At 35.9% G+C, this 18,711-nt stretch overlaps 1 protein-coding gene and 1 long non-coding RNA gene across 8 annotated transcripts; one reads left to right on the top strand and one right to left on the bottom strand.

Annotated features, from left to right (window-relative positions):
* Positions 1-125: 125 nt before the first annotated feature.
* LOC112529252 (endonuclease V) lies at positions 126-16,745 on the bottom strand. Of its 7 annotated transcripts, XR_003070909.1 has the most exons (10): positions 16,618-16,745; positions 16,281-16,539; positions 9,729-9,791; positions 9,478-9,517; positions 8,420-8,484; positions 5,558-5,674; positions 3,742-3,870; positions 1,685-1,891; positions 1,234-1,294; positions 126-445 (listed from the first exon to the last, which is right to left on the bottom strand). XR_003070909.1 is itself a non-coding variant. In XM_025140432.1 (9 exons), the coding sequence occupies exons 1-8, from the start codon at positions 16,704-16,706 to the stop codon at positions 1,253-1,255; spliced, it is 804 nt and encodes a 267-aa protein (XP_024996200.1). In that variant the 5' UTR covers positions 16,707-16,745; the 3' UTR covers positions 126-445; positions 1,234-1,252. The 7 variants fall into 7 exon arrangements, 4 of the variants coding, with proteins under 4 accessions (XP_024996200.1, XP_024996202.1, XP_024996201.1 ...); XM_025140432.1 differs by lacking the exon at positions 1,685-1,891; XM_025140434.1 differs by lacking the exon at positions 1,685-1,891 and having other exon boundaries at positions 126-406.
* LOC112529253 lies at positions 12,567-14,313 on the top strand. Its single transcript, XR_003070911.1, has 2 exons — positions 12,567-14,049; positions 14,130-14,313. It is a non-coding gene; the product is annotated as an uncharacterized LOC112529253 (long non-coding RNA).
* Positions 16,746-18,711: the final 1,966 nt, after the last annotated feature.

The raw sequence follows: 18,711 nt of genomic DNA, 5'->3' as shown, positions 1-18,711 counted from the left end.
ACATCTTTGTTTGTCCTCTTTCTAAATTCTATTAATATAAAATATACCAAGTACGTTTATAAAAATTATCATTAAAATAATAATTTATTTTTTTAATAGAACATTTTAAAATTTGTATGGTTGGTTTTTCATTTAAGTCCCATATAAACACCCATGTAAAATGATCGTACATGAGTGGCCTTACCTTTTTACACGATTTTATAACCGTATAAAAATGCATTCTCTTTTTACATGGTTCTAGAACCATGTAAAAATGTCTCATACTCTGTTACACAGTTCCAAAACCGTATAAAAAGACGTTTCACAACCGCATAAAAAAGCCCTTTCTGTACTGGTGCATCTTTATGTTTGCTTGCAGCTATTAGCCTCACCCATAGGAACAAGAATCTCCACATCAGCTTTGTTTCTCATGATTGGATATGAAAAAAGAAAATAGAGTCAACACCTACAAAATTTTTCACAAAAGTGAAAATGAGATCATATTCCTCTTTGTCTCAAAATAAATGTCTACATTACTATTTTAATATGTCCCAAAATATGTTCCCACTTTCAAAAGTAAATGATTACTCTCTCATCCTACCTTTATTACGATGAGTTGAGTTCCGATGATAAGAGAAGTTATGGTGAGAAGCATAAGAAGAGATTTCTACCCTTGGACCAATCCTAATTGAATGTTAACACTAATGAGGTGCACCGAGATGCAGCGGATCAATTTCCTTTTAAAGCGTAATTCATGAGTGGACATGAGATTAAAATGATCAAGGGTTCAGATATCTTCTTACGTTTTTCATCCTAATTTCCCTTCTCACACGATTCTTCGCCTTATTATGAGATGGAGAAAGTTTATCTCTACTATCGAGGATAAAAGTGTCATTTAATTATTTAAAGAATGTAATAGTTACATATCTCAGTAGCTAAATCACAGACACTTTTGTGCTATATACATTTTTCCATAATGTCCGAGTCTGCAGAATTTGCAGCACTATAACAACATATGTTTCTTTGAAAATCCATGGTGTTATTGGCCATGTATACATAAAATTTGCTTTTGGTATTACCCAAAGTACATTGTTGCTGCTTCTTTTTTTGACTTGTACAACTGATTTATCCTTTTCAAATTCAATTTCAACATGGTATTTCTATTCCCTCCTCTTGAGTCTTCGACAGCCATTTAGGTACATAATAAAATATTATTAGAAGAGAGAATATTATGTAATGACATCAAAAGCCTACCAGAATGCAGTTCGTAGCTTCAATGATGCTTCTGAAGATAGTCTCTTGATCTTATGTCAGCCTACAAAGGTAAAAACAAAAAAATCAAAAACTATTCAACAAATTTTATATGATGACAACTACAAATAGCAGCTTTTATGAAAAGGGAGATGAAAAAGGCACACAAGTGCAAAAAGCAGGGTTGGGTTCCGGTGAGAAGGAAAATTAAGTTGAGAAGTGTAAGAAGGGATCTCCACTCTTTGATGCACATTAGGATGAAATGCACCGGATCAACCCCCGTATCAAGCGCGATTCATGGGTGGGTTTGAGATTAAAGGGGATCGAGGGTCTAGATCTCTTCTTACATTTCTCACCTTAACTCCCTTTCCCTCACGATCTTTCGTCCTTTTCGCATACCTTATGGTCATGTACTCTAAAAATTAGACTAAGGGGCCTTTAACCAAACACTTACCGGGTGTCACTTAACTTGCCTCGTTTGGCCACCTCTATCTCATATCCGACCAACCCCGCCCCTGTACCAACATCATAGCAACCATGGCCCTCATCGACCCAACTTCAAGGTAACCCTTCCCCTACACCTCCAACGGTGAAACCACCGTCTTTTTGTGTGTGAGAACATCTGCAACACCTTCCATATATGCCCATCGATCATCTCCATCTGTGTGTGTGTGTCAGAAATATCATGGATCTGTATGTGTATACACGATCTCGTGCGTGTAGAACCACCATTGGAGATCTCGTTTTATGTTATTTTCTTGAGTTATTGTCGATGTGTGCGAGCAACATGAAAGGAGGTCGGTTTTTTAATTTGTTAACAGGTTTTATTACACCCAGATATAGGTATGTGTAAAAGGGGAAGGGGGTGCCGTATGTGTGCAAGAAGAAAGGGGTGCCGAAAATGTTGTCTGACTATTAAGAAAACCCCATATCTAGGGAGAAGGCTGAAGTTTCAGAAGAGGGGGATATGCAAGTGATGGGACCAACAAACCATGGGTGTTTAATGATGTCTATGGTTGGGGAAGAAAAGGGGTGGGGGATATATGTAGTATAATAATAATATTTTTGTTTGCTTTTACTAGAAAATCAAATAAACGAAAAAAAATAGAAAAATGCCCTTGAGTTAAAAGACCTTGTTAACGACTGTTAGCCACAGGGATCGAAAGAGAAACAAAGTGACAACCACAGTGATGAAAAGTGTAATTAGTTTAATATAAGGACTAGACTTGGTAGTAAGAGGTAACCATAGGACCAAAAGTGTAATTTACTCTACAATTTATTTATACGGACTGAAGTAAATTTATTTGGCAAAGTTCTAACTCGAATATATGCTTATATACATACATATATTCGTATATGGGGGGACCTTCTTTTGAGAACTCTCTAAATCATGAGATCTCTGAGACCGGTGCGACCGGTGCATCATGTGCTATTTAATATGATTTTTTTCATCCTTGGCTAGAATTTAATGTAGTGATTAACATATATTTGTTTCACAATGTGCTTGTTTCACATGTAATCGGTTCACAATGCGAACCTTTTTGACGTGTTTGTAAAACAAAAAATACACGTAAAAAAGTCGCATTGTGAACTGATTACATATGAAACATACACATTGTGAAACAAATATATGTAATCAATACATTAAATACTATACTTAGATAAAATCATATGAAACAAAAGCTTAAGGTAGAACTTTTCACAGATCTCACAAATTATGGAGTTCTCAAATGATTAAGCCCCTTCACATATGTATCTTATATATTTAGAGTTGGGATCAAGTGAGAACAAACCTTTTCATGAAAAGGTGAGAACACTTCCAAGCCTTTGGATGAGTTTATTTTTTGATCTAACGGCTAAAAGAATGGGGACCTTCAACTATCTTGATCTGATGGTGGATAAAAAACACGGACCTTTATCTACCTTCATGAACTTTTGCATACCTTTAATCACTTGCACATGCATTAACTTGTTAAAGTTACAATCATGGGGATAGAAATAGGTAAATGAAAGTAGATGAAGACTTGTAAAATGCATGTAAATGAATGTAGATGAACATTTGTAAAATGCACGTAGATGCAAGTGCCTGACGGTAGATGGAGATTTGTAAAATGCACGTAGATACAGGCGGATGAAGGCTTATGTTCTCACCTTCTCACCAAAAATTCATCCTCACAAGAACCCATATACATGTGTATCATATGAAGGCCATGTGTGTCTATCATATGAACACAAGAATGTTTGTTGAAAAATAGGGAGCAATGGGAGTTTTTGTAAGGCCCTACCCAACCCACAACCCATCTAGTAAACCAATATTTTTTACTAGTTCTATTGTATTATTGTTTTTAGCCCCAGTTACCCCTACCTCTACCCCATTTGTGCCACCTCCTCCACCCTGTTTCTCCAGTAAATGCTTAAATCTCTTTGAGTAAAAACCAAACCTATTTAGAAATTATGTCGAATACAAGAACAAGTTAAAATAGATTGGACGCCAAAGAAACGTTTTTTTACCTGCCTAATGGGCTCCGGCACACGGTATTTGCATGTTCTTTTAACAACATCAACAGCAGAAGCAAGAGATATACGGTGGCCAATTGAAACATATATTGGTTTAAATGATCCTTTACTTGAATGTAGTGCCTGTACAACAAAATTTATAAAGATAACTTCCTTTTCTTATTGCAACTCATAAAGCCCACTCGTAAAAAAGGATCAATGCGTTACACAAAATTATAAACAATTATAAGATCCTCCCAGTTGATATCCTTGTGACCTAACACCTTCTCCTTTGATATCCCTAGTAACCTAAAAATTAATGTTGTTCCTTCTAGCACCCCTGTCTTAGGATTCATATTATTGCAAGACAAAGTTAACATATTAGGAAAGAAAAGTAGATGTTTGTATACAGAGGGACCAATTGTCATTAATGCATAATGAGTGATAACTCCTTGATGCGAGTCAATGGGTATAGTCTCTCAATAGAAAAAATAGAGATTGCGATGTTTTTATGTCCCAAGTCTGTGCCCTTTTTCTGTCTTTTCCGTTGTGTTTTATATAAACTGAAGTTGGGAAGATTTCTAAAAAAGTTCAGGTGAAGTGTTACATGGTGCATTCAGACGGTGACAGTAGCTGGTAGGGAATATACTCTGTTAGGAAAAAGAAACAGTTTGACTCTTAGAGCGTGAAAAGGGAAATAAGACACAAAGCAACAAAATTGCAGACTTTTGGTAGAACAAGCAGGAGGGTGTAAGTGTGCAAGCACAACCCAAATGTGGAAAAAAAGCCCAAGTGTGCCTACAAGTAACTCTCCCAAGGCTTTCACCCAAAACGCGCACACAAAAAATTGATCGATACCCTTCTAACTGCCCACTCCCTTTATTACATTACCTAAAGCATGTACCAGTTAATCTACTCTATTTGACTGACTTACTAAAATACCTAGGGCATACACTATGCAAGAGTGTGTGCCACCCTACTTCATTGGATTTGGAACTTAGCTTGAACTGTTAGAAGAGGTTAATATAAGTATCTGATACATCAATGCTTTCCTGCAAAATGGCCTTGTAATATCAGGTAACACACACAATTACACCGTTGGGCATAGAAATACTAACTAGAAGCCTAAAGCAAATGGGTCATAACTATGAAAGAAAAAAAAATTAAAAATAGGATCAACTAGTAATGATCACATAACTAATGCAGTCAACCTGTTCAGGTTTTCTGCCTCGTGCATAATGTATTAATTGAACCCCAAACAAGAATAATATCAGTTGGCATAGAAGAGATAAAATGCAGACACAACCTCTAATGACGCTCCCAGGATCCATTATGCTCTAATATAAGAAATCTGCAATTAGTATAGCTCACAACTGTGTCCAACGCAATTGTATAGAGCATGTGGTAAAATAAGCATTTTATCAAGAAGATAGAATACCATTGGTCATTTGGTTTATCACATTTGTCTGTTCTTTCAAGCCGAAGTTTCGTCTAACCACCTCCTCATTCATAATCAGTGTCTAGACATTTCATAGTAAAAAAAAGCAGAAATGTATGACATGCACTCTCTGAGATAAGTGGGTGTTAAGATGAATATAGTTATTTATTTCTATGATGTTCACTCGTGAATATATCCAATATCATGGTAGTAATTTAATACTTTGTAGTTCACAATAACCTATTTGTGTTATCTAGATCTTATTAATAGAAAATCATATTGATGATTCTTGACTTCTAATAACAATTATCAATAAATAATGCATACAAAGTGATGCACATGAAGACATAAATACAGTTAGAAGGACTAAAATCATAGATTCAGATCTCTCACCACTCCCAAAATGTTCCCCGAGTCCCCAATTAAAGAGGTGAAATCTATGTTGACGTTCTCTTCAGCTTCCAGGAGTTCCCTTACTCTGGATTTTGTAAGACCATCAACGTGATGCAACTGAAAAAGAAAAGAGATAAAATAGTCACCCAACTTTCATGGTTCTTTCATTCATATGCCTCAACAAAAAGATTCGTCAATAACATACTTGAAATCTCACAATCATATCTATTATATCCTTACCATTCAATTGAGGTGGGATTTCACAAATCTAAGTGGCCAATGGTCAATGATCTATGCTTTAATTCACAAACAAAATGAGGTTCTTATCGACTTGTTAAGCTCCCTCAATCTTGACTATAAATTGTTAACAAGGACTATTATGGAAATAATCTAATAGGATTGTGAGGTATATGGTTTATAGATCTTTGAAGGGTGCTCAAAAACCCAACCAACCCGATCAACCCAACCCAGCCCAATGCGAAATAACTCAACCTGAAGCAACCCAGTGTCTAATCAAGTTGTAAAATCTTCAAACCATAGGTATCGGATTGATATTGGGTTACTTTTATTTGAACCCAACCCAACCCGATGAACCCGATATTCTTTTATTTCTTGGATTTAATATTATTGTTGAGTCTCTATTAATATGTACATTAGACGATTACAACATCAAATACCCTCTTCATATACATATATTTTCAACCTATTATCCATCTTTAGATAACTTTTTTGTATATATGTTCGGTAACTGTGAACATATACATACATATATATATATATATATTCAAATCGAGAGAATTAATTGAATGTGATATAATTAAGATTTAAGAAGTACGGATAAGTTGCACCAAATGGTTGATGAAAAAGAAATTATCAGTAGACTAGAGAAAACAACATATTCAAGGTTAGGAGAATATTTTGATGTACCAAAGTATCAACCCGACCAACCTGTACGGTTTGGGTTGGGTTGAGAACAACATATTCAAGGTTAGGAGAATATTTTGATGTACCAAAGTATCAACCCRACCAACCYRTAYGGTTTGGGTTGGGTTGGGTTGCACTTTGATTTGGGTTGGGTTGAGATTTTTCAAACCGCAAGTATTGAGTTGGGTTGTTCAAATGCCTTTAACCCGATCAACCCATGAACACCCCTAGATCTTTCGGTTCAGGTATGCAAATGAAAACTGCATGAAAGTTTAGTCTATCACTTTATCTATTTTGCTAAATTATGTTCGAATTTAGAACTCATGGTCAAGGTAAATGATAAGGGTAAATTGCATGAAAATGTAACCTACATTGTTTTGATTCCTATTTTAGGTAACATACTTCAAAAATCTTCATTTTAGTACCTAAAACGTAACTTCTCAAACATTTAAGTACTTGGGTAACTGATTTAAACATTAACCGGTTATCATGCTGACTTGGCGAGTGACATAAGCATACAACTTAGCGTTATTTGTTTATGTGATAAATGATGTGGATTTTTTATATAAAATTAGTTCTAAAATATTTTTATCTTTATTAGAATTTTATACTTGAATCTAAAATCTAAAGAGGGGAGGGATTCCCATTTTCACCATCTGTATCCCTCATCTTCCCTGTTGACATCCCCTTCCCCCGACAACCATTTCCCCATCAAACTGATAGGAAGACAATGCCTCTGGTGGAACCACATCCTCAATTAATTTCACTAAACAAATACTCGTTGAAATACAGTGGATCTTCATAATCTTGACTAAAATAGGTACCACCAAAAAACCCCTAAGAACAAGCTCATCAGTTAGGGTTGAATGTTACCTAAGACTGTGTTCCATAAGCTGAAAAGATGGGCTAAAGTAAGCATTTTCCAATAGTTGAACCCAAAGGTTTTTCTTCTCTCTCTATTACTAGTTTGTTTACACAAGCTTTTGCACACAACCTTCCATATTGACGTATTCCTAGAGAACCCCAAATTGGGAAGTGAATTAAAGAATAAGGAATACCTGAAATGTCGAACCATTTCAAAAGCTTCCGTTTTTACATTCACTGAGAAAACCCCAAAAATTGGAGAAGTGTGAAGAAATTTTATACTCTCTACTTCAAGGGTCTGGTTCTTTTTTAGAAGGGGATGCGTGAGGGCAAGGTCATTGGGGAAGGGGAAGGGGAAGCTAGGGCAAGCAAGCAGTAGCTAGAGAAGGAGACGCCAGGGGGATGGTCACCGGGGGAAGCGGTTGCCGGAGGAAAGGAATACCGTCGGGGAAGATGGGGAATGTTGACTGCTAGTAACTATGATCGTTGGCTTATACGTCGATGCTGATTGGTACGGCCGGTCCAATCTGCGGCATGATATTTTCAATTGTCTAAAATGATTTTGGTGATGGGTCGACGCCTATTCACTATATGCCGCTAAGCATCCATGGCTGAATGATGGAGAACATCTTGAGATTTTAGATTAAGTTATAAAATTATAAGAGAAAATAATAATATTATAATAATAATTTCATACAAAAAATCCACATTATAAGCCACATAAGGAAATAATTATGAGTTGTATGCTTACGCCATTCACCATGTCAGCATGGTAACTGGTAGGTACTTAAATGTTAGAAAAGTTATATTTTAGGTACCAAAATGAAAGTTCTGAAGGTATGTTACTCAATATAGGAATCAAAACAAAGTAGGTTACATTTCATGCAATTTGCCACCAAATGATGATTACCAAAGTCCAGTCAGCATTTTATAAATTCTAGAGAGAAAAATGACAGGTATTTCAGGGTAACAATTTCAAAGATAGGTGGGTAACAAATAAAAATAAATGGTGAATCCATAAGTTGCTTGATTTTAGTATGACTGCAGCCAGGGACACTTTTCATGAAGGCTTACATTCTTCCCTATGCCAATTGTAGGAAGATTAGCCACAACCCCAAGATGGCAAGCTGAGCCAAACCCTACATGCAAAACATTTACCAAAGAGTTCAGTAAATGCAGCTTACATGATAGCAATGCAGTGTAGAAAGAATATGATTAAAACCAGCGGTAAAAGGAATACAAAAAAACTCTATGTACTAGTTGAAAGAACTGGACATCTACCCATTATGATATGGTTATTCAGAATCTGACCTACACTCGTAAAGGCTCCGTCAAACATTTTTTTTTTTTGCAACTTTAGAAACTTACAAGACTCTTTTTCTTTTTAACTGTGCCCTGATATTTTATAACCTAGCTAACAACATTCAAATAATTAGTCTTCTACCATGAACCTAGTACCACCCTTATCAAAGAAGGAGTACCCTACCTTTGGGCACATATATTGTTAATCATATGAATAGAGAAGGTTCAAGGACAAAAGAAAGAAAATCCTACCTTAGTAACTTTCACATGTATGAATGGAGAAGCAGCTTAAAAGTTACAAGGTTCAAACTGGACACAAGTATGTCATACCATAACGTAGATTTCAATACAAAGATGCAACCCCACTGTTAACCAATGCCCATGCTTTCTTCAGTGCCATTATGGTTCCAGGTTTTCTAAAACTCAACCTATCAAGTTCTTAATTTATTTGTAAGTCACCATGTTCTTTAAGATCACTTACATACGTGTGGAACTCTTTCATTTCTTCTAGATAAAACCTGGTGAAATTACCAGGAATTATGGATTCTTTTGGGGGAAAAAAATCTATTCACTTGTACGCCATCCTTCCTGACCTTACCTCGACTCATATAAAAAAAGAGACCCTTCAATTTTAAGATCATGATCTAAGCTACCATGAGCTCTTAATTTCCAGGAAAAAGATGAACTCTCAAACAAAAATTTGGTGAGTAGCTGCCCGAGTCACAAACAAGAAAATTAACGGTATCCAAGAAACATCAAAAGTCCCACTGTTCCCTTACTTAAAAGGAGTCTCCAGACTACAGACATAGATTTGAAACAAAAACATATACCTCGAGGATGAAGTATTCCATTTCCATCGATCATCAACAACTGAGGATGAAAAAAAAGGATCCATGTCATGGTTGAGAACTATTGTCATATATAATCAACACATTAATGAATATGAAACTGGCTTCAAAATAGTAATCTTTGATGAAGACATTCAGATTCTGTGTACGCATGTCAAATTCACTTTTGGTGGCTGCATAGCTGATAAAGACACATGTTGCAGGGAAAAAAAGCTATCATCAAGGACCACCACCTGAGGGTAGAAAGGATGAGAACCATTCCGCATTTTCTCCAAAAGTCCTAGAAATATTGGTGCCTGATAACAATAAGAAATGCAAGTCATTTGACAACTTCACATGTCAGCTATTCGTATTCAATTTGACTCATGAAGAACTCTGCTAAAAGAAATGGGATTTTAGAACTCACGCTATGTAATTGTGACATTCATAGGGAACATATCGACTTTCCTCACACAACTAAAGCATTAGAAAAAAGATTAATGAGGCAAATTTCCTCCAAAACTTTGGAGCCTGATAAGAATAAGCAATGTAAGTCCTTAGAAAACTTTCCATGTTAGCTATTAGTAATCACTTGACTCATGAATAACCCCCTCATAAAAGAATAGTGGGATTTTAGAACACATGTTAAGCAATTATGACACTCATAGGGAAGGCATGCATATCGACGTTCCTCACACACAACTTAAGCTTTAAAAATGTTACTGGAGCAAGTTTCCTCCAACAGAAATAATATTTTCTGCAATAGTGGTAGTGAAGAACTAAACTGGAACTTGTCCAAATCAATCTAATGGAAAATCTCACTAGTTTTTGTCAGCTCCATTTCTGCTTCTGCAGATCCTTGCCTTCACATTCAAAGTGGAAATAGGATGTGGCTATTTAATTTGCTTAGACATTGAAAACAAGCAGAATTTGCATTCTTAGTGGTAATCATGTAAAAAGATTAAAGCACCCTTAACCAGATGCATAGCTGTGAAACCCCTCATTGGACAAAGGTATACCTGGAAGAGTACAAGTCTGTGAGTTTACACTCATTCAGCAATGCAACCATGATATTTGCCGAGTTAAGAGTGAAACTAAGCACAAACCATGATATTTTACAATCTGAAGATGTGATATTACCTAGCTGTAAGCCTTGTTCTGAGTTTGACATAACACAAGTTACATGATTGCGTGATTGGATGAAATATTTTTTTGGGATCAATCTTAAACCTGATGAAGACAACAGCAATCCAAGTGGGGGGTTAATAACATGTTTTAGTTGGTTCGGAGGTATTTAGGGTCAACATGTTTCTTTGTACTTGCAATGTTATAGTATATGTATAAGAGATTAAGTGATGAGAAGATAGTTGCACTACATGGGTATGGTGAAAAAATACAAGTCACTGCATCATAGTTGTTAAAAGCGCACCTGAAACACGCCTAGGCTCTGAGGCTCATAAGGCTCAAGGTCTTGGGCCTTTTTTAAAGTCGAGGCGAGGCGTATTCACAAGGCTCACATAGGCATTGCGCCTTGGCTAAGGCCCCTTGTGGGCTTAGGCGCACCTCATACAAAGTTACTAAATATCTAGTCAAACCCTAATATTAAATAAGTTTTCTCATCTTTTCATCTCCTGGACTTCTTAAGATAAGAGTTACTAAATAGATGACATAAGTCAAACCCTAATATTAATTACCCAGTCCTTAGAACTTCAAGCCTCCTCTATAAATACCTAGACCTTAAAACTTCTCCCTCAGGGCTCACGCTTTAAACCCTTCTCCCTATTGCCTGTATCGATGTACTGTTGGTTGATGCATTGGAGGCTTGTACTTGCTGCATATTTGAGTTGTGTGTAATTTTTTGTGTGTGTGTATGTGTATATACCTATACCTACACTACCTTATAAGCAAATCTGCAGAAGTCTTAAAAACAACTTCTAGTGCATAGAGTACTGCTTGTTAATGCATAAAGTCTTAAATTTCTTAATTACAACTTTATAAGCTTCATGTACAACTCTATTAAAGCATAAGTCTTTCACAGCCCCATTGCATTGATAATAATGCTCCACCCTCATCATTGCCTCTCCAACCTTCTCCTAGCTCTCCAACCTTCTCTGATGATTCACACTCTCGAGACGACGATTCAGGCCCCAAGACACTGATTCAGGCCCTCCAAGACGATGATGCATAACCCTAGAGTTTATAAACGATCGCTCCTCAAGAAAATTCACACTCATGGTTTTATAATAGCTCCTCTTGCTCCTCTCGCTGCACTCGCTCCTCTAGACGACGATTTGTTTAGGCGGATTCAGGCCCCTGACTGGTACGTTTGGTTTCTTTGTTTTTTTATTAGAATGTGTTTCTACTCCAGAAGGTCTCCCTTTTGCAATTTTTGCTATATTTCTTGGTGTTTTGTTGCCTATTAGTTTTCTCCTTACTTTTAGTTTCATTCCCTTACTGGTACATTTGGTTTCTGTGTTTTATTCTAGGTATTACTGCTTGAAATTTTATATAAATCTTATAGAAATTGGAGGGAATATGTTTCAAATACAGGTTCTAAATGTGTTTCGACAACCTACTACAGAAGAATATGTTTCAAAACTTTCAAAGTTTTTGGGAGTCCATCAAAGTTCTTTTGTTGCTTTAATACATTCATCAAAGTTTTTGCAAATCAAATTTACAGGTTTGTTGCTCCTTGATTTGTTAGGGTCTGAGCTGCATTAGTTGGAAGCAGGGACTTCCATCGATCCTTGTGCTTACACCGTTGCTCGACAAATCCTTCTCAGGTAATTGCATATACATAGTTTATTCGATGTTATCCAAGTGATTTTTGGCCGTTGGTTCTAACTTAGCCAAGATAAATTTGCTGCTTGAAGTTTTACAGAAATCTTCAACCCACTATAGGGGATTATGTCTCAAAACATTCAAAGTTTTTAGTTCATCAAAGTTTTTGGGAGTTCATCAAAGTTTTTAGGAGTACATCAAAGTTTTTGGCACAAGTTTTTGAAAAATTTACAGAAATCTTCAACCCACTCCAGTGTTGTTATTATTTGACATTGCTATATTGCCTTTGTGAGGATAGAGTCATAAAGAGTAACAATACAGTTTATAATGCTACAACATCAGGTATAGTAAGCAAAATCCTACGAAAAGAAAAGGGGGGATACGAAATAACCATAGCGGATGCATCGGATGGACGTCAAGTGGTTRATATTATCCCTCCGGGGCCAGAACTTCTTGTTTCAGAAGGGGAATCTATCAAATTTGATCAACCKTTGACAAGTAATCCTAATGTGGGCGGATTTGGTCAGGGAGATGCAGAAATAGTACTTCAAGATYCATTACGTGTACAAGGCCTTTTCTTCTTCTTCGCATCTGCTATTTTGGCACAAATATTTTTGRTTCTTAAAAAGAAACAGTTCGAGAAGGTTCAATTGTCCGAAATGAATTTCTAGAATCGCGGATTTATCGACATCAAGTTTGTAAAAAGAACCAAATTTATTGCACATTGCCACATCCATTTTCTTCTGAATTGTCTTTACTTTTTACCTTTCAAGGTTTACTTTTATGATCAAGAACTTCGGACATGGATGTTAGAGAGATCTTTTTAACTTCCTTTCTACACCCACATTGTTTCACTTTTCCATGAAATTACATTCTGAAGTGACGTTGATTCCTCTAGCTTGAAGAGCGTCTCGAGAAATTTTAAATTTAGAGGACAATAAGGGTATCTTTGTACACTGTTTTGCGATGTCTTAAAAACTTGGTATGTAGAAAACACAATTGATTTCTGCAGTTGGTTTACGAGACCTAATTGATTTTCATTGATATTGCAGGGACAAGGTTTTTGAACAACATAAAATCTTGTATCATTCTGCTATGCCATTTACTTTTTTGGTTCTAAAACTACATGGGTTACTTTATACACTTGACACAATTTATTAGTAGCTTAGGTTTGAGAAAAAATGTAGAGAATTTGGAGAAGTATAGTGAAACAAGTCTACGGTCAATGGTCAATATTGGGTCTGAAGTATACACACAAGCTGATGTGTATGTATTTTGACCATGGACCTGTGATTTGTTTTACTACAGGAAAAAGTTTTTGATCATTGAAATCCATTTTTAAGTAACTTTCAAAACAAAATGCTTGTGCTTATAAAAAGGCAGGAATTGTGGATGAAGAGACCAATAAAATCCTTCTTTTACAATTGTTCCTTTTCATTAAAGTGATTTCAATCTTACGCATAAAGCTCTTCATGTTTGCAGTCCTGATACCACGCCACATATTTCCAGATGTTGGGATTATATTGCATGTAGATCTCACTTGGTGAGGCTTTTAAAATCATCCCTGCCAGGGAAGAAAAATTAGATAGGTATTTGTTTGAATATTCTGTTTTTGGTTTTGTATTGCATCTTTTATGAATAGTGGCATCATAAATCAAAATAATCAAACTAAAAATACGAATATTTGGAATGGGCACAAGCTCATCAGATATTAAGTGGTTGTGGTTGTTTTGTGTAAGGCAAATCGAGGAATACACCCATCTGATTGCACAAATAAAAGCCCAAATCAAGACGGTAAGTTTACTTGAAAGCGAACTCTGTGGTTCTGTTCGAAGTTGGATAATTTAACATAATGTTTTTGGTGATACTCACAGGTTTGCAAGGGATATGAGAGTTGCTACAACTGCCAGTGGGAGTAATTCTGCCAAACTATTGAGGCAAAAACAATAAACTAAACATTGAAATTTGTTTAGATCAGATTTGCCAATTTGATTTGTTGTCAAAACATATTCAATCTTTCTTCAAGTGAAATATATAAATTGTTTGAGTTATCGATCATAAACGAATGCCTTTCTACCATTAAGTACTCTCATTGTTTGAATAATAAATGAATGTAGAGGATTTGTTTCACGGTCCATTGACCGGATAAGACTACACGGAATTATCTTTTTTGTAATTCCAGTTGGTAACTTCACTGTTTACCCATTTGATATGACTTGGGATATGTCTATACTCTGCCACTATGTTGTCATTTATATGAATTGTTGTTTACACAATTAAAATTTTGTTGGTCTTTCGATTCTAAAGAGAATGTTAATGCAACTATGAAACTGGAGGTAATCTTAGAATTATCAGTTGAGTAAGGGGTTGTCTACTAAATGCATATTGGTTAAGTGCTTATCGACATCACTGATGTTACCGTTTCAGCATGGGAAGGACTAAAAATCTCACCCCATAAGAGGCATAATATGGACCGAGAGTCTCACTTGGTAAGTTAGAAAAAAGACTCTTACCGGTTTAACCGTTTAAGATACTTACCAACAATCCTTTTTTATGGCTGTTATAAGATTAAGGTAAGTGAGAGTAATTTCTCTTACCAGATAAGCATTTAGTAAACGTCCCCTGAAAGCATCTAAGTAGTAAGCCCACCCCAAGATGAGTAATGTAGAACCAAGACTTGACAAATACCATTCAAAAGGTTGCTGCTAAGATGATTTAGTTATATATGCATTAGTTAAATCTGGATCAGATTCTGTTTGAGGGCAAGTGAATGAATTAGTCTTTGAGAAACAAGGGCTATGGTTGTGCAAAATGTATGCTAACTTAATGCGTAAGACTCTCTATCCTTGTCATCGCATTTACCGGGTATGACCCTCTATCCTTATCATCACATATAATGGGTAAGATTCTCGGACCTTACCATGTTCATCCGTTAAGGTAAATGACCCGGTAAGCGCTTACTGGATAAGCGTTAAGTAAACGGCTCCAAGTACAAACCCTATCATCGTAATGTCTTAAAATCACTTCCAACAAAACCAAAGCTTCAAAATCATTTACATTGCATGACTCCCACCGCATTGTGCGGATACACAACTACTATATTTTGATAGGATGTGCTTCGCATTCCTGAGGCCCGCGCCTAGGCCCTGGGACCCTTTGTGCAGTGCCTAAGTCCACCTTGAGCCTTTCACTAGTCCTTGGAGAAAATGAAAGTTACTTTCAATTTCATTAAAGACTTATGACCTCACTTTTTAAGGTAAACATGATGAGTTGTACCCTCCTCAAGAACTATAACTGTGATTGCAAACCATCATCTTAAGATAATTGATTTAAGAAGAATCTGCCTTGAGGATTTTGAGATGTGTGAATCAATAATTCTAGTTGTTGCAGTTGTACTCTATGATAGATTTTCCTACAAACCCACTCGCACCATAGTAGAAGAACACTCTCCTTAAGATAGTTTTAAATGTTCCTTTGCCCAACAAAATGTTCTTTCCTTTTTACAATCATTCTGTCATTATATAATGTATAACACCCACCATGTAGCACATTTATATGGCATATCAACATCTTGGTGAAGTTGAACAATTGTGAGTTCCTACTTTATTAATAAAAATATTAATGCATAATGATGGAACATTGTATATAATTGTTCATCCTTTGGGTTGCTATATAATCTATCAAAGTGGAAGGGGTGTTAGAAAACAAGTTCCTAGAGACGCTAAAATTCAATGTCTTCACTGATTAGATGCTCAATCTTAATATAATCTTTTATCGTATTTGGCACCTTTAGCCCAAAGGGTCCATGCAAACCCCCCTGCAGGCGAGCTTTAGGCTTTCCAACCCAAAGGGATTAATAGCACTAATACTTATAATCCATGCAAATACAACAATTTATGTGTACGGCTTTACATTCTAGGCTTTACAAATGAGCAACAACAACAATCAACATAAAGAAATAAGCTCAAAATACAGGAAAAGTAAGGGGAATCTGAAGTTGATAAAGAAGTAAAAGAAATACACACCTCTCTGAAGCCAAGAAAGCCAGGAACATATGGAACATCGATCTTAACGATAGAAGAATCCTCATAAACCACATCAAGAGTTTTGAAATCCAAAACAACAAGGGTTCCGCAAGCTACAGAGGGATCAACCTTTGAAAAACTTATATCAACTCCACCTAAATATTTCAACAATTCTACACCACAGATCTCTTCTGCATCCCCCAACTTCCAAGTGTAATCATCTTCAGCGACTAATTTCTTTTTCAACGAATCTTGAGCCCTAGTTCAATTGAATTGGGCATGTGGGATTCATGATGTTGATGAAGAAAATATGAGTGAACAAATGAAGGACACTTACCGAAGCCATTTATTATAAACTTGATCGGACAAATGAAACACTGAAGATGATGCAGAAGATAAGGATTCGAGCTTAGATTTTCTCTCCATGCAGCATCGGTTGCGCACTAGTTTTCTGTTTCGAGAAGTTGTAATGTTTGAAAAAGTGCTACATTTCTGTTTTTTTTTTTTTTTTTTATGTTTTCGAATTTACGATTTTGTCTTTATAGTTTGTCTTGTTCTTCGTTCACGAGGCCTGGAGGTGTATATGAGACGTTACAATCCGCGAGTTACACGAGATTGACGTGGTCAACATTCGATTTAAGGAGACTTAAACTCGAGCTCAACACAACATATTTATGAATTGAGTCGAGTCAAGCTATCCGATTCTCAAACTTGAAAAACTCGTGAGAAATTCAATTATTTTGTATATAATTAATTTTATAATATAATATGTAAAATACAAGGTGAAACTTTTTCAATAAACATATCAAAATAGAAGAAAAATATTGTAATGTTTTAGATATTTGAAAATTTGTTCATCTTTTAGCTATAAAAAATAATCAATTATTTTTAATTAAAATCATAATTAAAAAAGTTATATAAGTGTTAATGAAGTTATCCCATATTGAAAGAAATATAGTTAATTGATAACTTTGTATTTTTGATGATGATGATGATTGAGATGCATTCCTTGAGATTTATAAATTTAAAGAGTACACCTTTAGGTTTTATAATTTAAGAGAGAAGAACCTTAAAGTTTATAAATTTCAATAGGCAAGCTTGGTTCGAGTTTGATTTGAGTTCAAGTTTGTGCTTGTTCGAGCTTGATTTAACTTCAAATATGTGCTTGATTCAAGTTTGAGTTTGAGTCTAATTTGAGTTTGAGATTGGTTCGAGCTTCAAACGAGTCCGAGCTTGACTTCGAGTTTAGAAAGTTGCGATCGAGTGTGTGTTGACTTTAATTTTTAACTAATTGCGAGTTTACGAGTAGAGTTCGAAATTGAGAATGACTATCAAGTTTGAGTCAATTATGCCAATGTCGACACATATCATTTACAACCCTACTAAGGCAATGTCGTTAAAAAGATTTCGTCAGCTTAGAGGCATTTTGGAATTTTGATATTTTTCTTTCCTTTTCATCTAAAAAACTAAAAAATATATTAATATATTTCATTATAGGGTTGGGTTCTAGTAAGAAGGAGAGTAAATGTGAAAAGGATAAGAAGGGATTTCCATCTTCTTCTTCTTCTTCTCCTTCTTCTTCTTCTGCTCCTTCTTCTGCTCCTTCTTCTCCTGCTGCTTCTTCTTCTGCTGCTTCTGCTTCTTCGGCTGCTTCTGCTGCTGCTGCTTCTTCTGCTTCTTTTGCTGCTTCTGCTGCTGCTGCTTCTTCTGCTTCTTCTGCTTCTGCTTCTTCTGCTGCTGCTTCTTCTGCTTCTGCTTCTGCTTCTTCCTCTTCTGCTTCTTCTGCTTCTTCTACTTCTTCTGCTTCTTCTGCTTATTCTGCTTCTTATGCTTCTTCTTCTGCTTCTTCTTCTGCTTCTTCTTCTTCTGCTTCTTCTGCTTCTGCTTCTGCTTCTGCTTCTTCTTCTGCTTCTTCTGCTTCTTCTTCTGCTTCTTCTGCTGCTTCTTCTGCTTCTTTTGCTTCTTCTTCTGCTTTTTCTGCTTCTTCTCCTTCTTCTTCTGCTTCTGCTTCTTCTTCTTCTTCTTCTGCTTCTTCTGCTTCTTCTTCTTCTTCTTCTTCTTCTTCTTCTTCTTCTTCTTCTTCTTCTGCTTCTTCTGCTTCTTCTTCTTCTTCTTCTTCTTCTTCTTCTTCTTCTGCTTCTTCTTCTTCTTCTTCTTCTTCTTTTTCTCCTTCTTCTTCTGCTTCTTCTTCTTCTTCTGCTTCTTCTTCCTCTTCTGCTTCTTGTTAGCTCTCATTCCTTTAATGTAAAAGTATATAAAAAGTAAAACAGCAAGTATTGACTGAAGCTGATCTGTTACAGAAGACCTCAGAGGATAATTATCAGAAGAAGCTCTTTTATACAAGGTCAAAGTGACAGAACCTCCGTCTTCATCCACAGAGGTTCTGGAAACTTGTCCTCTGCCAAGACAATGTTACAAGACAAAGACGACA

This window comes from Cynara cardunculus (assembly GCF_001531365.2).
Source record: "Cynara cardunculus var. scolymus isolate 2C chromosome LG 16, CcrdV1, whole genome shotgun sequence".
In the NCBI taxonomy this organism is placed as follows: domain Eukaryota; kingdom Viridiplantae; phylum Streptophyta; class Magnoliopsida; order Asterales; family Asteraceae; genus Cynara; species Cynara cardunculus.
This window is presented reverse-complemented; position numbering and strand designations above follow the sequence as displayed.